Source organism: Primulina eburnea, unplaced genomic scaffold (genome assembly GCF_022965805.1).
Source record: "Primulina eburnea isolate SZY01 unplaced genomic scaffold, ASM2296580v1 ctg462_ERROPOS2638552, whole genome shotgun sequence".
Lineage (NCBI taxonomy): Eukaryota > Viridiplantae > Streptophyta > Magnoliopsida > Lamiales > Gesneriaceae > Primulina > Primulina eburnea.
In genome coordinates, this window is record NW_027331273.1 from 16,323 (window position 1) to 40,172 (window position 23,850).

Sequence of the window (23,850 nt, forward strand, 5' to 3'; positions counted from 1 at the left end):
AAAATAAATTATTTTACGAAAATCATGGATTCACAGATATGATAAAAGTAATATTTGATACATCAAACAATCTTTAAATTGTATGTGATCGATCAATAATGTATCTTTCAAAGTTATATCAAATCAAGTTGTCTTTGGTCTATCAATAATTTAACTTTTCAGAGTTATATCAAATCAAAATTTTCATTTAATAAAAAATATCATCCGTCTCGTCTACAGGAGGGAGAGTGGACTTTTAATTTTTAAAACAATTTCACTCTCTCGCCCTTTGTTGGGGTGGGGGAGTGGAAGAGTTAAACCTACGTTAAGGGTCTAACCCACTTGTGATATTGTCCGTTTTGGTCCATTGTCTCATGAGTTTAAAACATGTCACAAAAAGTTGATACACGCCTATTTAAATGCCCAACATTTCTCCCATGGTTTAGCGATGTTAGATTTCACCTAAGAGCCTTCACCCTTATTTTCGGGACTCGGTGTCCTCGCTGAGCCTTGCCCTACTATCCAAACTCACGTGGAGTCGGTCTGATACCAAATGTAATGTCCTAGCCCATTTATGATATTGTCCACTTTGGCCCGTGGTCTCACGAGTTTAAAACGCGTCACAAGGGGTTGCTATATACCTATTTAAGTACTCAATATCTCTCTCGTGGTTTGACGATGTGAAATTTCGCGTTTTCAAGACATGAGGCCACGGGCCAAAACGGACAATATGATAAGTGGGCTGGGCCATTACATTTGGTATCAGAGCGACTCCGTGTGGATTTGGGATAGTTGGACAAACCTCAGCGAGGACGCTGAGTCCCGAAAGGGGGGTGGAGGCTCTTAGGCAAAATTCCACATCGCTAAACCACGAGAGATATGTGGAACATTTAAATGAGTGTGCATCAACCCCTTTTGACACGTTTTAAAGTGGTGAAGAGATGGGCTAAAGCGGACAATATCACAAGTAGGCTTGGCTGTTATATTTTGTATTAGAGCGACTCCACGTAGGTTTGAGATGATCGAGTGGTTCCCGAAAAGGAGGGTTAGGCCCTTAAGCGAAATCTCACATCGCCAAACCACGAGAAACATGCTGGACATTTAAATAGGCATGTAGCAACTACATATGACGCGTTTTAAACTCATGATACCACGGGCCAAAACATACAATATCACAAGTGGACTGAGCCGTTACAATCACTTCCCCTAGAACACACTCCACCATCGGGGAGAAGAAGTTTACCTTCCCCCGCTTCTGCCACGGGCGGGGAAGCACCTATCAATTTTTTTCGATTTTTTTAAATTATAATTTGATAAACTTTTATGAGATACCACATTTTGATAACATTATGATAAAAAGAAAGAAAAAGTATTATATTCTGATAAAAAATATGGAATTTGTTGGAATTTATTATTTCTAACCAGGATTTATTCTATAAAAGTTCTTGTCATGATGATCCACAATGAGTCAATTTTCATTCGTAAAGAATTAAAAATAGCTCATCTTACATCAACATTTATTCTATAAAATTTCTTGTCGTGATGATCCATAATGAGTCAATATTCATTTGTAAAGAATTAAAAATAGCTCCTCTTACATCAACATGATTTCTAATTATATATATTTTTTAAATAATATTTTACTAACTATATATATTTGCTAAATAATATTTTAATATACAATTTATAACAATTCCAACATACATACAGTGTATTGTTTCAAAAAGAGAGAGGAGTTTTTGAAATCTGAAATGATTTTTTTTTTTTTTACTTTTCAATTTCAAAAAAAAAAGCAAATTTTTGGATTTTTAATCCCAAATTTTGTGTTTGTTATCATCATTTTAATTCAAATCTTGAAGCTGGTCTCAATGTTTATTTTTAAAAAATGATAATGATTTTTTGATAAATAAATGAAATTTTTTTATAGACACTCTCCAATATTTTTGTTAAATCCAAAGTTTCCATTTACAATCATTTATAGTTCACATTACCATCAGACCATATTTTTTGTAAAAGCTTCAACAATTATATTATTATTTTTATTTAAAATCATTACTTGAAAAAGCACAGACAAGTGAAAGCTCGACAAAAAACCTTCTAAAGAATCTTACCAAAGATTCCTTCCAAACTGTTTCGTTTCAGATAATTCCTCAAAAACCTATCACACTACAAATTCCCAGCTTGTTCTTACACAACCACCCATTAAACGCTCATTCTGATTATTTTGTGAAAAATAATTGGCAAAATATAATACATGTTGAATTAGGATTCATGAAAAAGATCCATTTGAAACACTTCAGAAATAATTTGGAAAAGGTCGATATTATAACCTTGGAATGTAAATAAGACTCCTTTTTTCTACCAAGCAAGCATTCCGGAAACTATGACTCAGAATGTTTAAAAAATTTCTACCAGACCAAAGCCATAATGATCCCCGCTTATTCCACCTGCAAAATCCAAAAGTCATGCTCAATTGACTGGGGCTATAATCTTTCAAAACCCATATTATTCCCAGAAAAATATAAAGAAGCCTCATTTGAAACAACTTTGACTACTGGGACTTCAACAGGCCTGGTACAATTCTTTCTTAATTCAAAACCAAAAACACAAGCATACATGGTTATTCTATTTTGATACCAAGATTGTAACCCCAAAAAATTCCCAGCTTGGTGGTACACATGGTGGGAATATTTCGGATCAACTTAGAGATACTCAAACACCCTGTCCAACATTCATTTAATCTTTTTAGAACCCAATATACCCCCCCAACAGCAGGAAGAAAAACGATTCCATCCTCTTGCCCTTTTTTGTATGAAATTCTATCCTCCCGGGTCTTTCTGGACTGTTGAATTTCAGATGAGAAATTTTACAATAAGAGAGATTCAAAGTTAAATGGTGGGACAAATTCAAAATTCCTCGAGCCTTACAGCTACCAATGTCCAAGATTGGACGTTAATAATAAATACCAGAGTCCCAACTCAGAACCACTTTACAGGATTCCAACACGGCAACATACAGAATCTTAGCACAGAATCCCATATGACGGCAATGCTTGCATCTGCAAAAACCTGAAGAAATGCAAGCTATATTAATGAAATTCTCACCAGGACCTTCAAGAAAGTCAGAATCCTCTGATGATTCGCTCAATTTAGAAGACGATGACTCCTTGGACCAGACGACCCTGGACCGATTTTGGAAATAGTGGAGTATAAATGTTGTATAAATTCCTGTATTAGATTGTTGAGTATTGTATTTGTATTTGTATTATGTACGTAGTTATGTGTTAAAATAAAATAAAAAAAAAAAAAAAATCCGAAAATACCCCTAAAAAAGTCTATAAAAGGGGACTACTCTCGGTATTAAGGTACCGAAACATTTACTACCTCTACCCACATCTCTCTTCTTCTCTTTCTCTCTCCCTCTCCTCTTTACCACTCATTTCCAGATCAAAATTCCTTGAACCCATTTTCAGAAATACCGAAACCTTCTCAGATCCAAATCCTTTAAACATTATCCAGAAATCCGAAACCCTTTGATTGTACTTTCATTATAAAGATTGATTCCAAAGGTTAGTAATAAAATTTTGTTTTAATTCTGGTGTTCTTTCATATATAATATAAATACATCATGGCTGGTTAAACCGCCTAATTCTTAAGATTCGTGAGTTCTTTGCAAAAGTATGCTCTGTATATAGACCCCTTAAAGGTATATACATCAGAAATGAGGAACCACAGCCTTAAAGAATTTATATTTTCCGCAAATTATCATTCTTGAGGTTTTGCCTAAGAAAGTCGGGGTAGTAAGTCCTTAAGGCCGGTTAACCCTAAGAATTGCTTAGGATTGTAGAGAGAGAAATTTATTTCAAGATAAAATTTTTATTTATGGATTCAATTTCTCTAGATCTACCTCTCTAAACTCTGCTGGTACATTTTAGATAATAATAAAATAATTAATGCCGAAGAAATAATTATAGAAAGATTTTTATAAATCATTGATAAATGGGAAATTCCTAGAAAAATAAAGATCAGTTTACAAATACTCACAGATTCCAAATATTTAAATCTGATTTCACGATTTTAAACAGAAGAAAGAGATATACAACTTACTAAACTTTTGAAACAATAATTTATTATCTCAAAATTCTTACAAAACACACAAGATAAAAATTATAAATTATTCATATAGGTATCAGTAGGAATAAAACCCTTAACTAAGGAAGGATAAATACTTCCATCCTTACTATTTTAAGAGATGCCAGATTCAAAAATTTCGAAGATTCATTATTAAGTTCTGTGAATCCAGTCTGTGTACCGGACCAATTTCTTTTGATTGTATCAACTTTCTGTATCTCTAAACGATAAAAAACATTTTAAAATCCTTAGTCTTACAAAAAAAACTCATAATTATAATATGCTTAAAGGATCAATTCCGGTTGTGTCATTTTTAGAATCCATTACAAGGCTATGAATTTTGCCTTTGCTACAAAAGTAAAATATCATAGTAAGAAAGGAGAAACCTATTATTACAAACAGATTTAGGAAAATCCAATACTGTATTCAAAACCAATTCAATGGAAGATAAGATAAACACTCCTGAGAATGGACTTAGAAGGTGCTATAATCCGAAACCTATAGGACACATAGAAACAAAACTCAACTAAAAGAAATAACCAATACGCAGTGGAAAAGATAAACTCTCATTAATCGAAATCTGGTAGTAGCAATAGATACGATGATCATCTATTACAGATACCATAGATCTAGGAAGAATATCACAAATCCTTCGGTCATAAATATTTCTCCCTATAAACACAACCTAGATATTCACTTCAGATTTACCTAATTCAGTTTTAAGAAATGTAGATTATGCCTCTGAAATTCCTAGACCAATCTATACGAAAAATAAAGAAGAAAGCTCTAAAAACAATTTCATAATCAGAATCATATCAAGAACAACTAGTCCAACATTTTCTGCAATTACAGAAAACATTACAAATGAATAAATGTTATAGAAAGAATTAAAATAAAAAAAAAATATTACATGATGATTTTATGCTTAAACACTCTATCTAAAAAAATTTCAGCTTTCCAATTTTATTTTTCAAACACCACCTACTTATGATTTTTCTCACTTCTTTACAATCTATAAATTTAGGTACTGTATTTGCAAATCCTTAAAAAATTGAATTATAATTTTTCCTTTAAAAGTTTTGCAAATTTATAGTGAAAAAGTTCATAATAATTTTTCTAAGCATTTGCAAATACTATGTTAATCATTATTGTTATTATTTAGAGTTGTTCATGCATCTTACACTACCACTCAGCAAAATGACGGGTCAGTCAATTCAACTCACCAAATTACACATAAAATTGACTAGGTCCGCCTTGCCACCAAAATAGGTGAATTTGGTTGCCTCGACCCGCCAGAAAGAAGGCCTGCACCGCTAATGGAGGGTTATATATGGTTGAGGGCTTGCCCACATACTAATATTTTTTGACATGTCTACTAGTATTTCATCCTTACGATTATGAGATGTTATTATATAATTAATTAATAAAATTAGAAAAGTAAGAGCATTTGAATAATCACTTAAATTATTCATATCGTGTAATGAATATATTTAAATTTTTTTAAATATTATTATAAAATGTTTATAATATGAGATAACACTCAGAAGAGTATATCAATTTTTTCTGCCGTCAAATTGACTTATTTACCACTGCATCTGATATATTGAATGATTAAAATAGTTATTAATAAAAAATATATATAAAAATCACTTATTATTTTTTCTATCAAAAATTTTTAAATAATAAATAAATAATTTTCAAAAAGTAAAAATTATGGTCATTTATTAGATGAATAAATTTTTATTACAAAAAGTCATTATTTTTTGAAATATGTTAAAAATATTTATTGAAACGTCCATTATTTTTAAACTTTAAAATCATATTATTTTTTTTTTTAAATTCGAAACTTGCAATTTAAAATATTCAACTATTAGAACATCAAAAAATTAATTCAACATTTAAACTTTCAAGTGCATAAAAATCCCAAATCGTCGATTAACAAAAATCTTATGTCAACCATTAACACGATCAAAACTACAAAATTCAAAATAAAGTATAAAAATCTCTAAATAAATCATTCTCAAAATATTTATTTCAAAATTTAAATTATAATGCTAATGCGGAAAATAAATGTGGGAACATTTCATGTTCACAATCTTAATTTTGATGTTGGTAAAACTTTTGTCCAGTCAAAGGACAATAATAGACGTTGCATCAGAGCTTAAAGACAAAAGTGTTCCAGAAAGAACAAGACAAATTTCGAGGAACAAATTCAAAATGTAACGGATACAATAATTGAGTCTCACTATCAAACTTCGCGCCTATAAGTAGCGGGTAAAGATCAGTGAAGACATATACAACACAAGAGAGAAAAGAAAAAGGCACGCTTCAAAGTCATATAAGCTTAAGAGAGAAGCATTCAGCCCAGTCGGGAGAACACTTAAACGTGTTATCTGATTTAGATTAGAAGCATATTTCCCTCAGTGTGTGAGAACACTTTCGGGTAGTTTTCAGAGATCAGTTCTCTTACACACACACACATACCACTGCTCAAATACAGTCTTGTACAAAGACAATAAACTTGTGTATGTATTCTTTCTTACATATATGTTAAAGAAGTGTTGACTGATAGGTGCTGCCTTCAGTCTAGTATACAAGTATTTGTATCGATCCAAGTTTTCTAGTGAATCTTACCCGAGGTGGTAGAAGGGGTGACGTAGGAGCAGTTGAAGTCTCCGAACATCCATAAACATATTTTGTGTATTTAACTTTTTAACTCTTGTTTTCAAATTGATTTAACTAGTTAGAGCATCCGTTGGTTCAGTTCTCATCATAATTGAACTAATGAATACAAAAACTAATCTAGTCTTTTGGTTATTCAGTTACACAAGATATACAAATATCGTTTGCATGCATGCAGTTTACGTGAGTTGTCTTTTGAACTTTATATTTATACTAAACTAATAATAATAATAATAATAATATCAATTTAAAAACAATTAATATACCAAAAAATCACGATGTCACTGTTTATTAAAAAATTGAAAAACGTAATATTATGTAAAAAAATTATATTTTATTTAATATTTTAAAGAATAATAAATATTTAATATATAAAAATAACACAATAATCATAATAGTGCATATGTTTAAATAAAGTTTATATTTTTAAAAGACATCATATTCAAATTTTAATTTTAAAACGGAAATCGAAAAGAACATTATATTATTAACCTATTTATTATTATTTATTTATTATAAAATTTAATACATTATACGGAAAATATGATTTTTTTTAGAAAATCTATTTTGACGGAAATTTTCTGAATTCGCAACTATTCTTTTATATTCCAACTATGTATCTTAACTGATGCTCTCTCTAGAAAGCCCACTTCAATCCTATACAAGCCTCAAAGCCCAGTACTTAGACAAGGCCCAACATCAAGAAAGCCCATTTCAATCCAGTGCCCTTCTACAAACCGAGATGCACATTTTCGTGTTCTCAATCCCTTTCCTTCACATTTGAGCTGAAAGCAGCAGAACGTTGAAATGAGGAAATTCGATCCATGGCCAGTGTTCTTCAAGAGGGAATGGAATCGAAACTGGCCATTTCTGGTGGGTTTCGCCATTACGGGTACCTTAATCACCAAGTTCTCCCTCAGCCTCACGGGTCCGTGATTTTCCCCGAATTTTTTTTTCATTTTTTTGGCCATAAAACGTGATATCTTCCTCATCTTATTCGTATTTTCTTCTTATTTTTAGAGGAGGACAAGAAGAATTCTAAGTTTGCGCAGAGGCACATGAAGAAGTAGGTTTGTTTTCCTGGTTATACACCTTGGGACTGATTTTGTGAAGTTCAGATCTATGTCTAACTTGTTTGTATTTCTGGACTTGACTGTGTTGATTTCAATTTCTCCATGGTATCGCGTAAAGGTTACACGGTTTTAACTTCACTGTTGCGTGGTTAGCGTTCTATGTATTTGATCTATGCCTGCTTTGTCTATTATGGATCAAAGGGTCATAGTTTAACTGGTTTTGGCATAGAATAGATCAGCTTATCACCTTAGGTTCAGGGTAAACGTTATTAATACTACTAAAGATTTTTGGGACATTCATTCATAGGGAAATCAAGCAGTAGTTTTCTAGTTTCATTTACCTTGGTCATCTCATCTGTATACTACTTGCTAAGTTGTTCGTGTTAGAGTATGTGTCCAGTGACCCAACTTGTGGTTTGTGCTTTATTGGATCTAATGAAAAAACAATTTTTATTTTAATAATATTTTAAGGTTTTATAAAATTTTGACATTTATTTTATATGTATTCTCATGCAAGTTACATAGATAACGTCATTGAATATATATAATAAGTACCACGAGGTCTGCTTTTTAACGTAAGATCATGAAACTCATTAGGAAGTGTACCATATATTCTAAACAGGTTTTTGGTTGAATCATCTGTCTAAAATAAAGATAAAGGTCGCTTGAGCTTGAGACTAGCATTGATGATGTAAACGTTATGTTTCGTTGGTAAGAGTATGAAAATGTTCATTTATAAAGATCGGTGATCATTTGATGATGCACTGAACAACCCTCATCCGGACTGTCAAAGTGGTTATTACTTATCGAGTAGAATAGTATGCGTCATTTGATTCGAGACAATGTAGATGCTATACGTACTAGCATGAACTTTGATCCGTTGCCCGACTCCATTGAGGGTCATCAGGTTGCGAACTTGAGTTTAGTTTTGAAATACGTAGGAGCAAATGCGTTGTAGTCGGAGATTCACCGTTTGCCTACGGGAGAAGATAGGCCGTAGATATCCTATGTGATCTGATGAGTTAATAGTGCAAGAAATCTCTGGACAGAGTAAGACATTTGCATTTGGGAAAGATGTTTCCTTAGTTGCGCATACTATGCCACTATTAGTACTAAAAAATAAATCATATTGTTATCGAATTCATATGCAATTATTGGTATACCAATGGTTGCAGATTTGATCGGGATATATGAGTTGAAGGGACCATACCGTACGTTAACTATAATTTAAGGTTCTTGCAGCACTATCAATGATGTCTAGGGGATGGGGCGATGATACTAGACGCTCTTACCATGATACGATGAGTGCAATCAGAAATGAATTCTGACATTTTTGATCAAAGTGTTGATGAAAATAATGACTCTAATTAGTGTAAGCTTCAATAAGAATAAATGTTATTCTGAATTACATGGAGATATAAACCCACAATTAATTGTATCTATAAACCATTGAGGGCCACACAAATATCGAATTATGTGTTCCCGTTGAGATAGTCAAAGTCCAAAGAGTTGAATTTGACAACTGTAGTTTGATGAAGATCAAACAGAATACTTGTAAAGGAGTTTATAAATTTATAAGATGAAAGAAATAGAAGTTAACTCCTAATTGAGCAAAGAGAGTGGAACTGTTTGTTTTGTTGAAGTCGTTCACAAAATTGGCAGCTGCAAAAAATATATCAGTAAAAATTTGATCTTCGAAATTTTCAATTTTCATTATATGAACAAAATTTGTATCCTTGGTACATTGGCGCTGTTAGATCGTCTATCGAAATTATAATGAGTTCACAATTATCTATTTAGTGAATTTGAAATTTGCTTATTAAAATAATGATATTAAAAGTAATGACTACTAATATGTACAAAATTCTCATAAAATATTTTAGAAGGGTCTTGAATTAATTAACCAATAATTTAATTAAAGAAATTAAGTTGTGGTTATTTAATTTAATTAATATGTCTGTGCATATTTTAAATGTGTATGTGTCGATATATATACACACACACTTTTTATAAGGAGATATAATGTGTATATAAAATATATATATCATGCATTATCAAAAGTTGAATAATACATGATATAATATTAATATGGTTATTTTAATTGGTGAAAATTGAGAGTCGTAACGACACTAGGATTCCTAATTCTAGTGACATAGGACTTGTGTATTTTTAATAAATATGTTGTCAAAGGCTGATAACGAACAACCCAACATAAAATTACACACAACACAAAACAACACAAAAATTCTCTTTCCCTTCTCAAACTTTCGGCCAACATAAAGTTTTTGAAAGAAATACTTCGGCCGAAACCACTTCCGCCGCCGCACCGACTCCGAATTTCTGAAATTCGTGAGTCTTAGTCTCAACGTAGAAATTGCTTGTGATTTCTATTGCAATCCAAACAAAGAACAAAGTCTCCGAACATGGACTGAAATTGATGATCAAAGGCGGTAGATCCGTTCGAAGAGATATACAAGAATGACCAACTCCGCTAATCCCGGACTGGTTTGATGTCCAATGTAATATATGCGAAGATAATAATTCTAAACAACATATGATTGTTTAAATTCATACGACGCTTAAGAAAAGTTTCGAGCGTCGAACAAAAATATTTAAATTTCCATTGCGCCTTGTCCCATCGATTCGATCATCAGTTGTTTATAGTACTTTTATGGCGATCAAATTTAAATTGTTGTATTGGGTGCTTCATGTGGATGTAATACCATCAGCGAGAGAGAGATTTGAGATTATATAACAAATTATGTTACTCGGTTTTCTTTTCCTTCCGACGTGAATCCATGATTTCTTTCTTCACAGTTTTTAAGTTTCTTCTTTGCCGTAAAGACACTCAATATTGTAAATGGCGAGGCGGTTGGTGAGCGCCTAGGCGGTTGAATTTTTTTAAGCAATTTTTTTTATAGATAATCATATATACTCCTGCAATATAATCACAAATAACTATCATTTTTTATGTAAGACTATAATTAAATAATTTTTAAACATAAAGAAGTTTCATACAATATAATATCATCTAGATAATGTACAAATAAATATATAAATGCAAACAAACAAGATAATTAATAAAAATTCATCATCATATTAATGCTATTATGTTAACAAAATAATATTAATACTTTTACCAAAAAACCAAGTTTAAATTTCAAAATTTCAATCCATTATTAAAACAAGTACTAAACTAAACATAACTAATCTTCCAAATCATCTACATATGCACAATCTACTACATTCATAATCCTCTCATCACAGGACTCAAAATCAACATTTTCTTCATTCTCTTCCTTTGATGTATCTAAATCTTCGTCAAGTTCTCTAATAGGGATGTTCCTTCCACTCCTCCTTGGTTGAAGCACTTCATCCGCTCCCGAGGCCTCCGCTACCATTCTCCAAATAAGTCCTGAATCTGGCTCGACCTCATCTTCATCACCACCATCAACAAGCCAACCTCGAGCTTCACTAGCTTGAGATGAATAGAAGCAAATCTCCACCCTTTTCTCTTTTACTCTTCTTCTTCTTCTTCTTCTTCTTCTTCATAAGATTGGCATTGAATTTGACATATACAAGATGATTCAATCTTGATGTCTCAAGCCTATTCCTCTTCTTAGTATGTGTATAAAAATTTTAAACCATTGTTATTAATAAAAAGAAATGATAGATAACATAATTTATGAATTAGTTCTCAATCAAATTGATTTCAATTTCATTTACACCCCGATGAACTACTTGCCAAAGTTGCCATTTTTTGTAAGTTTGGAGTGTCACCACTATAATTGAACCACATCCAACTTAAAAAAACAAAGAGGAAAAAAATAATTAAACCTAAGATGGGTAAAAAAAAAATACGTGTACATTGTACTAACATGAATAAAACAAAGGAAAAAGGATTTACTTGGGTCGAAGCCATGGCACACATCCACCTTCTCATATGCCGCGACTGTCATTTAGAACACTGAATTTGTTGACCACAACTTAAAAAATGTTGACTGTCTCACCTGGTCTGCCTGCTCGCCATCTGATCCGCTTGCTCACCGCCTCCACCCCTCTAGACCGTCTTCCCACCGCCGTATAGCTTGTCTCATGCGTAGACGGCGCGGTCGAGGGACCTAGCGGCCACCATTTTATAACATTGAACACATTTAACAATTTTGTTTATGAGATAATCATCAAAATGATGGAGTGCCAGCAATATTCGCGAGAAGCTGGGGACCACAAACTATGGTGCAATGAATTATTTGCAATTTGATTCTGTTATTGGCCGTGCCATATTTTTAGAGTTGAGGGTACTTTGTGGAATTGATTTTTTTATTATGGACTCAGCAAATTATCTTTTAGAAATTTGGCAGGAACCTTTGTAGTGACTGTTTTCAGATTTATAAGAAAATTTTACCAAATTATACTGCTCAAACTTCCATGTAGGTCTCATTTCAAGTTGATAGATACTCTTTAAAATGATCTAGTCTTTTTGGATGTTGGTGCTCAATAAGTTGCTTACGTTGAACTACTTTGGCTAATTATGTCCTGCTGATAGTTTGTTCTTTCATTCGTGAGAGTGAGCTTATATGTTTTACGTCAATTGATGGATTCGAATATCATGTGTTGGTATGTCTATACTTATTCCTTTGAGTGGGGATGCTTGTAAATTTTGCATGATTGTACGTCTAGCCTTTGTTTCCTCCTTCGTCTGACTGTTCTATCATGCAGAGAAAATCTCTCAATTCATCTCTTGTAATTTTACAAATAGCTAAACTTCCTTTGAGGTGGAGCTAACTAAATCCTGGCTTTAAGTCATAATGAATGTGTATATGCCAAAAAATAGAAGATGCTGGCTTAGTTTTGCAGGACAGTTTCAGTTTAGTTATCCTATATTTGGATTGAGTAATGACTGTGTTTGGTTCGATTTTACATGGCAGATGAAATGCTAGTTCCTGATTTTGTTGGTGAATGAAGAACTCCTTCAGGGTGGAGAGAAATCTTTCGTTCTTGCTTCTTAATTTCATATCAGTTATTACCTCTGATTGCATAAAAATGCTCTGGACTATCCTTCATGGTGGAACCCCAAGTTTACATCTGTTGTTGGTAAACAATAACATCAAATGTTTTTAAGTGTGTGTAAAACATGATTTATCTGACAAATAATGCCATGAATTTGTAGTTTTCTGTTTTTTTATATAACATTTATCATGTCTTTTTCTCTGAGGCTCTCTTTTATGGGAAATAAGATTAAAATATCCACGTTAAGTAAATGGAAAGTACAAGAAAGCTATTGTTTAATTGGTTCGAACTTCGAAGGAAGATAAATTTGTGTACATTATGTAATTGTGAGCACAACAAATTCGCGCCTATTTTTCACATCTTTCGGTCACAATCCCAACCGCACAAGTATTTATGAGAAATAGTAACTTGATTAAGCTCAAATTAGGCGACATTTTATATGATTAAAAAGCAATGGATTTTGAAGTTAAGGGAGACATAATTCTTTTAAAACAGATCACAAGTTTAATTAAAAAAAGTTCACTTATTGTCGAATAATTTGTTTCTTATAAAAATATTTGAAGAACTTGTAAACTCTTAAATAGTTATGTTAAGGTCGTCAAAACATGCTAGCAGGTGGAGTTAAACTATCATTTGGGCTGGTTTAGAAATTTTTAATTGAATCTGCATTTTTGACATGATGGACCTAGCCGGTTTTTAGTTATATTTGACGGATAATTCTATTTGTCCAATTCATTTTGACAACTCTAATTTTTAACTAAACATCGTGAAATTCTAACAAATTATATTATTTTTGACTTTTCAAGTGTAGGAATTGAATTTTATAGTTTTATGTTCCCTGAAAAGGTACTTGATTAAATTTTAAAATTTTAGACAATAATCCTCAAAGATAATATATTTTTATCGACAGAAGTAAGAAAACTGAATTTTTTAAAAGAAACAAACAATAATATATATCTCTGACAAAATGTTATATGTAATTATATACTATTTATTTATATTATAAAGAGGATCATTTTAGAAAAACTAAATTAGTATGATCACTTCGAAATTGGAAAACAATCTTTAATTTTATTTTATTTATAATTAATTATGCAATAACTTATAAAAAAAATTCGAAAACTGCTCACAAAATTACAAAAATAGTTTTACAATTAATTAAATTAATCTTTTTATATAACTATCTTGATCAACTTTCAATTCTTTTTAAAAAAAATTGAAAAATTTAAGAATCCAATAAAAAAAGGAAAAAAATTTAATGTCAAAATCTAAATTTCATTCATTAAACATCATTTATACAAAAAAAAAAAAAAAAAAACGACCACAAGACGCAGCGCGTGCATACTATCGTCTAAAGTTGTTAATTGATTTTTACCCAAAAGAAACGTGTGTTGGAAACTACGACTCACTCACTCCATCCACTTTGAAAGGAAAGGCTTTCCGAGTTCTCATCCTGAAGCAACAATGGCGTCCAGAGTTCAATCCTCCATACAAAACAGCCTTCGCTTCTTATTTTCATCATCGTCCCCGGATTTCCAAATTTTCTTAAATTGTCGACCTTTGCGTCCTTCAAGAAACCCCAGATCCAGAACCGCTATCTATTGCACTTTGAGTAATGCCGCGGAACCATTTGTCCTCACTACTCCGCTTTACTACGTAAATGCACCACCTCACATGGGCAGCGCATATACCACCATTGCCGCCGACGCCACCGCGCGCTTTCAGGTATCTTAAGTGGGCTTTTGGTTGAAGAAAAGTGGCAACTTAAAAAAAATTTAATTTGCTTATTTCGATCAGTAATCAACGTGTGCCAACTGCTCAATTTTATGGACTTGCTGTTTGCAACGCGTATCAGTGCAGTATTGCCTTTTGGATTTCACCAAGTCCCTCTTACCTGATTGGATATTTAGTTGAAGGCCTCCCTTGCTTTGAACTAATATTGGCCAATACAACAACTATTTTTTGGCTCACTGCTCGACTGAAGCATTTGAGACTCTTGATAATATAGCTCAGTATCAAGGTTCTAGTATTATTCTAATATTGTACTAAAGCATTTTAGGCCTATAGACGCAATCTCTCTGATGTTACATCGAGTTTACTTTGGCACTTATTGATGAGCTTCCTTAGCTGAATAGTTGACCGACACTTTCATACCTAGAATATTTAGTTGCTAGCCTCCATTCTCGGGTTTCTTGTCTGCACGCTACTTGACCCACTTTTTTAACCTATTTTATCGTAAAAGCAACAGCATGCCATATTTTTTGAGGGGCGGGGATGGATAGGTAGATTATGCTGTTAATGTTTCTTGAATATTCAATGAATCTTAAGAAGTTAAACAAGAATCAAATTTGTGAATCCAGTTCTCAGCAAATATCACGTTCGAAAGCAGTCTGTCAGAGAAAACAATGGAGTGACATGCTCAATCATATGCTTTACCTGTTTTTTTTTGTATCCATGAGATTTATTACACTCTTTTGATAGTATTTTAAAAAACTACCAGTTAACGATAATTGAAGTTATTGTTCTACATATAGAGGTGTGGATGATGGTCCTGAATACAATAGTACATTTGTTTCTCAGAAGGTGGGAATTGTTTTCAAAATCCATAAATGGTGAATGCGATCAGAATAGATTCTTTGTGTGGGTGTTTTTTTTACTGCAGAGGCTTCTTGGGAAAAAGGTTATATTTATAACTGGCACTGATGAGCATGGAGAAAAGATTGCTAATGCTGCAGCTGCCAGTGGTTCCAGCCCTAGTGAACACTGTGATTCCATTTCACTGGCTTATAAAGCACTATGGAGAGAGGTATATTCCTTCTCATATTTGATTATTGTGAATCTTCAAGTGGTTATGCTGCTATCTTTGATTTCCTGCTTGTTATTCATTCATTGTGGCAGTTAGACATCAGTTATGACAAGTTCATCCGTACAACTGATCCAAAACATGAAAACATTGTGAAAGAGTTCTACTCTAAGGTTCTTGCCAACGGTGATATATATCGTGCTGACTATGAAGGATTATACTGTGTTAATTGTGAGGAGTACAAGGTATTCTCCTGTGCTGAGACAAGTGTTTATATTGTTGTTTCCGTTCTCTGTCTTGTAAGTATCATATTCTGTCATTACCTGTTCTCTGGGCCATAATTATTCGTATTTCAAGGATAGCAGCTTGCTCGAATTTATATGAGCACGGGAAGGAAAAAATGACAAGGGGAAGGTTATGAAGTAGTGATGAAACCGAAGAGCAGAAGGGGATGACTGATATAACTTTGATTTAAGCGAAGAACGTAGAAAATTGGTATTTTGTGATATGATTAAGGAATATGTATGATATCTGATTGTGTGTAGTCTCACGGAGATGTTTTGAATGCATTATACCTTTCTGGATAATCAATAGTTTATGATGTTAGTTATGATTGTTGTATGCAATCAAGAAATGAGAAACTCTGGTTGACAATCAATTTGTGAAGACGGAATCCAGTTTGTGTGGCATAGTAGTTTTGAACCAGTTCATTCAGTCACATCATCTAGTTTCCCCTTGAAATTTTGCATTAAATGTCTGCAGGATGAGAAGGAATTGTTGGATAATAATTGCTGTCCCATGCACCTGAAGCCATGTGTCCAAAGGAAGGAAGACAATTATTTCTTTGCCCTTTCAAAGTATCAAAAAAAATTAGAAGATGTTTTGACAGATAATCCAGATTTCGTGCAGCCGCCATTTCGTTTAAATGAGGTGCTCTAAGATAAATTTGCAATATTTCTTTTATATCTTAAAGACATTAATTTGTAATTTTAGACTTGTTAGATGCTAGGCAAGAAAAAAATGTTATTTTAGACTTATTATGATGCGTTGTTACTTCATTGATTAAGATATTAATTTTTTTTTAGAAATTACGTTATTTATTAAATAAATATTTGATTAATGCATCACTTTGTAGTGAATGATAGTCTAAGGGTGGGTAACTCATTGAGTTACATAGAAATTGTTTAGTCATGATGAGAATAAAATATAAATTTGCAGTGAATTTAACACATTTTAGTTTCAGACTTCTAAGTTGACAGGGTAATTGAATCTTTTTGAACAATGCTTTGGTCATTACTGAAAGTTTTATTTCATGACAAATACAGAATTATACAGGTGCTTAACCCATTGTGGCATGCACCAAGTTCTATTACATTCAGTCTAGAAGTATTCCGTAAAGTTTGGGAAAAAATTAGAGGTTAGAAGAATAGTGCTATTTGTTATAGGAACTTCTAGAATATGATTTTTTCGTGAATTGCAAGGAATACCACAAATTCTCTGTTTAGTTAATTTATATATTGCAAGCACTTTATGTCATGTTGGACTAATGTCATTGTGATTAAGTTTTGTAGTTCCCTTTCATATTTTTTGTTCTGCACCATGTAACTGAATTACTCCTGCTTTTGCAATATTTACAGTATTTTACACTTGATCAGAAATGTCTGATGATTCTTTTCAAGGTATGGTTGATAACTTCACTTTCTGGTATCATGACTTCTGTAAAAATACTCCCAGGTGCAAGGTTGGATCAAAAGTGGCCTGATAGATTTTTCGATTTCCCGGTCATCTGTGGATTGGGGCATTACAGTGCCAAATGATTCTAAACAGACTATATATGTCTGGTTTGATGCTTTGTTGGGGTAATTTACTTCATCCTATGTTGTGTACTAATCTGGTTCTCTATAATTTTGTCAAATTTATGTTATAAACAAAATGATGGAGTTCAATTTGTTTTTTTGTCTTACTATATTGCTCTACTCGTGATCTTCTTGTGTCTTATTCCGTTCTTCCCTCAATTTGATTTCTATCATAAGTTTTCCCATTTTTCTTTTTTTACTTCTTCTTTATTTTTTGTAAATTGTTATGTATTCAGATTTTCTTATGGCATGTCAATCATATCTTTTCTGATTGCCAGATTTGTCCTCTCATTATGTTAAAATGATTAAATATGTTCAGATATTGGCCAGAAATTCTATAATTCTTCTTTAATACAGCCAACCTTGAATTTTCGACTGTGAATCTGCTTTGGCTTTGAATTAAGCAGAACCTAGTCCCTCCTCAGGCAGCTGAACTGTTAGAAAATTACACTTTCAGGACTATTGAACTAGGAGCCTCTACACGCAAAGGATTAGGAACTGTGGGTTACCCATTTTTCATTCATTGGGAAAGATAAAATATGATCAGAATATATTGAGTATAGTTTTAGAATTATATACTGAGAAAAATGAATGGATTTTCTGCATACAGCCTTACTGGTTGGTGGTTGTGGTGGCTGTGCTAAACATTCCGGGAAAATAATGGTGGAAATATCTTGATATCAGCGAAAATATAATGTGTTATTGTGCCACAATGGACTGGGTTTTGATAAAATACACATTATTTATCTATATTCAATGAGGTATATTATCAAGTTTTACTTTGAAATGACATGTAATGATATCACACCATTCAGTTGGTCAAGCTAGTAAGGCTACTGATTATATGTCTGTGTACCTTTTAAAGCCCTATATTATTCCGAGTCAAGATCTGCATAAATAAATTTTGCAAAAGATTGGTTGACCAAGGAAAAATCCTCTTTTAGGCAGCAAGTGTTTTTAAATGATAAATTTGCAGCTATAATTTGATATTCTAATGTTCCATGTGGTGTATTGTACAATTAACATACTTCGTCCACTTTCTTTGCTTTGTTTATTCATATTCATGTGACAAAAAATGTCACTAACTCTATTCTCTTTTTCTGTCTAGCAGTTACATATCTGCTCTTGCAGAGGAAAATGATCAACAACCTAATCTACAAACTGTCATTTCTTCAGGTTGGCCTGCATCACTGCACTTGATTGGGAAGGTATAAGCGCTAATTCCTTCTTTAATGGAATCTGGTACCTGCATCCATTTACTTTTTCCTGATTTACTGGATGGAATTTGAGATGATGAAAAAACTCTCTAAATTTTACTTGGTTTGTATGTCAAAATTCAGTTACACTTCATTTTGAAATGGATGTCTTTAAATAGATGGTTCTGAAACTCTGGATGAAGCTTGATATATGGGGGTGGTTCGACAGTTGTGACTTTTTATGTTTATCTTTTCTGCGTTTTGAGTGAGGTTTTAGCCTCATATTGTCCGTAATGAATGAAGACTTCTATCCTAATTGGTCAAAAGTGTGGTTGGATTAACTAAATCCATCATCTTCATATTGTGGCGATGATTTTAATAAGTATCTGATAAATATTATGCAGGACATATTACGGTTTCATGCAGTTTATTGGCCTGCGATGTTGATGTCAGCTGGGCTACGCCTCCCAAAGATGGTTTTTGGCCATGGATTCTTGACAAAGGTATACTAGTCAGTCCCAATGGTGTTCCAGTTTTTTCTTTGGCTTATATTATTTTCTAACTCGTTATTATTTGTTGAAACAGAAGAGGGAAAAAATACAGTCGTTTTGCATTGTCTATTTGTAATAAAATGCGTAATGATGTATTGGATTTTAAAAAAAAATTGAGGAAATTTTAGATGGAAGTATCACACAATTGTATATAGAAATTATTAAGTTTCTTCATGTTTAAGACTCCATAACTAATAATAAAAAAATTCAAAAGAAAAATAATATTTTAGATAAGGAATTGAATTAAGCATTTTAATGTCATAGATGTCAATATCAATTGGTTTCAACTTTCAATATACTATTCACAATCATATTTTCAAATTAGAAAGTATCTCAATCACTTGCAAGAAACTAATGAAACAAGCTTTCAAAAATAACAAAACATATTATCATATCCCAAATTTTCTCACAAGAAGTGTACTTTCAAAGAAATCTTTCAGAAATTTTGAACTGGAAATTACAGAATGTCCAACCAAAAGCAATATATGCTCCCATCTAATCATTTTTCCTGGAATAAATAGTATTTCGAGTTAAGATCCAAGCATTGCGAATAATCAACCTAAATCACTTGCCTAATGCATTGAATTCGTTCAATTTATTGTATTCTTGTCTCTTGAATTCCACATCATGAAATGCCCTAAGGATTCAATACTGTGATGATTATCGACGTGAACTTTTTCTATATGTCTGCTAATATTCTATGTAGTCTCTTTTAGATTCCCATTTATAATCCTGGTCTGAATCTGAGGGATGTTGTCCACTTAAACAAAGTACTCATCATTATGCATTTGTTCATAACTCATGTTAGTAATTCTTATTTAATTTAGAAATGCTTTTATTTTTTAGGATGGTTTGAAAATGGGAAAATCATTGGGAAATACTCTTGAACCGACTGAGCTGGTGCACAGATTTGGACCTGATGCAGTCAGGTACTTCTTCCTTAAGGAGGTGGAATTTGGTAGTGATGGGGACTACTCAGAGGACCGATTCATCAATATTATTAATGCACATCTTGCAAATACTATTGGTACTTCATCATCCCTGCCATAAATAAATTTATTAGTCACATTTCTGGTCAGTTTTTTTAGATGCCCAGACAGTAAAATGATAACATGACAATGACTGCACAGCTATTGAGATGAACTCGGTTGAACTTAATTTGGTTATTTATGTTTGATCGCCAATTAGTTTATTCCAAGAACCTTTGTGCATGGATAGATATGTTAGAAGAGAGCTTACATATTAAAATACTAGAAGCTAAATACAGTTAATTGGAAGAGAAATATAATGAATCATTTGGAAAAATTCCTTTCATTGATAAATTAGAAAAACATTTTATTTGTAAGCCCTTTATTCATTGATTAGAGTTCCATGTGAATCTAGATTAGAATCATGGTTTCAAAATTTTCACACATAATGGGAAACTTGGGAGGTGAATATTTTGTACTAATCTCAATAATGTGCTTAAAAAAGGATAAATTTTCAACTGAATATTTTGAAATTCAAAATTCTAATTTATTTCATGTTTATTTGGAAAATGCTTACTGATAAATTCAAATTTACTTGACAGTAGATGATCCGATGTAAATAGTTTAGGATTTCTCTGTTTCGTTAATGAATATGTCATAAATTATTGATAACTGTATACATCCACTTTTATCTGCTAAAATTTTTCACTTCAACTGTACCTTTCATCTTAGGTAACCTACTTAATCGTACGTTGGGGCTTCTGAAAAAGAATTGTCAATCAACTTTTGCTGTTGATTCTAGTGTTGCCGCAGAAGGAAATATGTTCAAGGATACCGTGGAGAGGCTGGTAAATCTCCCATCAAAAGTTTCTATTTTGTTGGGATTTTAGGAAAATGGGGAACAGAATAGTCCTAATGCCTTAACACTGTTAATTCCATCTCTTTTTAGAAAATGCATACAACTATTGTCAAACTTTGGTTTACCTATGGTTGTCAAGTCAAGATGCCTGGGCGATATAATTAACAAGCTTTACCCGTTGCTTAGGCAATAGGCTTGTTTAAAAAATTGTGAAACTAATTATATTATTTAGAAGAGTGACAAGATAAAGAAATTGAGCTTATCTTTGCTAACCATGCTTTTATTATTTTTTTATTTTTTACAGTTTATATTTTGTGTTTATCTGACACCAATCACAAAGAGCAATAATGCACACATGCACAAACTTTTCCATGTGTTGCATAATTAAAGTAATGCTTTAAATTTAAAGTAGGAAATATGTTGCCTTGGTGGCAATGTCTAGGCGCTTGAGTGGATAACTAGGTGTTATAATGACTTCCTAGAATATTAGGCTGAGCTTTTCCTGCTTGAGCTCTAGGATATATATTAAACATTTTGTCTTGTTAACTAGGATTTCCTGCATCCACTTTTCTTGAAATTTAGTCTAATTACTGATGCCTCCAGTTTGAAAATCCTAATCCCAACATCTCCTGAGACAAAACTTCATATTTGCCTACTTCCTTAAAGAAAATCTAATTTTTTTTCCTTAAAATAACATTTAGTTAGTTATGTTCAGATTCCTTAAGATTTGTTGATATCTTCTGATATATAAAGAGTTTTCATTTACTTAGATTGATGTTTTAGTGGAATGATGTTTATTGTATTTGAGTTTTGGGGTTCCATATTAGGTGGTATAAGAGCATTGGTTAGGTATCTGAGTGGTGTAGGGAATTTGAATGGTGAATTGTTTGTGTATGTTTCCTAGCTAGAGTTTTACCCTGTTTAAGTGGTGGTAACTTGTAAGTTAACCGCCATTGTTTTTATGCATAGGGGAACCCCCTACAAAGAATTATTTAATGTACTGTCCATTATTACCGTTTAATGGACTAGTTGGAGATTAACTTGAAACATATGTAACGTGAGTCATACAGTGAAGCATGCACAATTGTCTCATCCCTCCAAAACATTATTTAAGTGAGCTTCAAAGCTCGAGTTTTCACTTTTTTTTTTTGTTTTATTGACTTTTATCAACTTGAATTTAGCTAAGAAATTAGATTATCGGAACCTTGAAGGCAGTTACCTGATCCTTTTAGAAAGCAAAAATACATCTTTGGGTTATGTACTGTCCATTATTGCCGTTTAATGGACTAGTTGGAGATTAACTTGAAACATATGTAACGTGAGTCATACAGTGAAGCATGCACAATTGTCTCATCCCTCCAAAACATTATTTAAGTGAGCTTCAAAGCTCGAGTTTTCACTTTTTTTTTTGTTTTATTAATTTTTATCAACTTGAATTTAGCTAAGAAATTAGATTATCGGAACCTTGAAGGCAGTTACCTGATCCTTTTAGAAAGCACAAGGCTATACATCTTTGGGTTAATGGAATTTATTTTAGTTGATGATGTCATTGATTTAGCAGCACCTTTGGTTGCCAGTACCAAGGATATACATTGATCTAACTTTGACTCCCATACATTGAAGGTCAACAAATCCCGGACCCACTATGAAAATTTAGAAATTTCTTCAGCTTGTGAGGCTGTGCTAGAGATTGGTATTGCTGGAAATGTATATATTGATGAAAAAGCACCATGGTCTCTATTTAAGCAAGGAGGTTCGGCTTTTGAAACAGCCGCCAAGGTATCTTTATGTGCAATTGTGTCTGTGTGCATGTATGTATATGAGAAGAGTTTATAATGTTTATTCCTGCTTTGTATAAATGATTTCTTGCTTTTGTAATTGTGGATAGGACCTAGTAATTGTTTTGGAAGCAATAAGGATCGTAGCAATCGTTTTATCTCCAATAACTCCAAGTTTATCTTCAAGAATATATACTCAGCTTGGTTTCTCTGAAGATCAATTCAATGGTGTCACTTGGGTAAGTCTTTATTCCTCCATAAACTCAAATGCAGCAATTCTTTAAAATAACGATCCCTATTATGCCTTCATTGTAGATTTAGGACTCTGAGGATCTTGAATGAAATGGGGCTGTTGTGTGTTACCCAATACCATTTAACTCCGATTTATAATAAACTTGAGATACAAATAATTGTAGAAGTATCCCCTAGACAGCTAAAATAGGAATATCAGCTAATAGGTAATTACATGCATTTACATAATTAACCCCTTTTCCTAAATTCTCATTATTTACTCCTTAAATTTACACATGTAATATTTGGTTTGATTATTGCTACAGAGTGATACCAGATGGGGCGGGCTAAAGCAAGGTCATGTCACGGCTGAGCCAAAGCCTGTTTTCGCGAGAATTGAGCTCCGGACCGAAGAAAACAACGTAGGTGGTGAATTTCAGAAAGCTAACAAAAAGATGGAGAGGCAAAAGACTCGAAAAGTAGTTGAAGCCTAGAAATATATGCATGTTTTTTTCCCAAGATATGAGATCAATTGGTTAGTGGGCAGGGTGTGGAAAACATGACTAGTAAACTGTATTATATGCTGAGAGATTTTGGGATATAACATTCATTTGATTTTTCTATAACAAATTTTTTGCTGCTGGCTTGCATTTGTTCAGATATCTTCTCGTTGATCCTTGTGAACTGAAGTGTGAATAGATGTGGTGTTGAGCTTGAGGGATTTTTGTATGTTA

The 23,850-nt window shown here is 32.6% G+C and overlaps 2 protein-coding genes across 4 annotated transcripts; both read left to right on the forward strand.

The window, feature by feature from the left end:
- The first annotated feature begins 7,503 nt into the window (after window positions 1-7,503).
- On the forward strand, window positions 7,504-13,054 carry LOC140821228 (ATP synthase small subunit 6, mitochondrial-like). Of its 2 annotated transcripts, none has more exons than XM_073181660.1 (3): window positions 7,504-7,719; window positions 7,812-7,861; window positions 12,793-13,054. In XM_073181660.1, exons 1-2 carry the CDS (start codon window positions 7,599-7,601, stop codon window positions 7,859-7,861), a joined length of 171 nt encoding a protein of 56 aa, XP_073037761.1. In that variant the 5' UTR covers window positions 7,504-7,598; the 3' UTR covers window positions 12,793-13,054. The 2 variants fall into 2 exon arrangements, with proteins under 2 accessions (XP_073037761.1, XP_073037760.1); XM_073181659.1 differs by having other exon boundaries at window positions 7,812-7,857.
- Window positions 13,055-14,323: 1,269 nt separating this feature from the next.
- LOC140821218 (methionine--tRNA ligase, chloroplastic/mitochondrial-like) lies at window positions 14,324-23,850 on the forward strand. Of its 2 annotated transcripts, none has more exons than XM_073181639.1 (12): window positions 14,324-14,599; window positions 15,537-15,680; window positions 15,773-15,922; window positions 16,440-16,607; window positions 17,412-17,536; window positions 18,645-18,741; window positions 19,134-19,232; window positions 20,127-20,307; window positions 20,981-21,096; window positions 22,731-22,886; window positions 22,996-23,124; window positions 23,443-23,850. In XM_073181639.1, exons 1-12 carry the CDS (start codon window positions 14,339-14,341, stop codon window positions 23,608-23,610), a joined length of 1,794 nt encoding a protein of 597 aa, XP_073037740.1. In that variant the 5' UTR covers window positions 14,324-14,338; the 3' UTR covers window positions 23,611-23,850. The 2 variants fall into 2 exon arrangements, with proteins under 2 accessions (XP_073037740.1, XP_073037741.1); XM_073181640.1 differs by having other exon boundaries at window positions 14,467-14,599; window positions 15,409-15,680.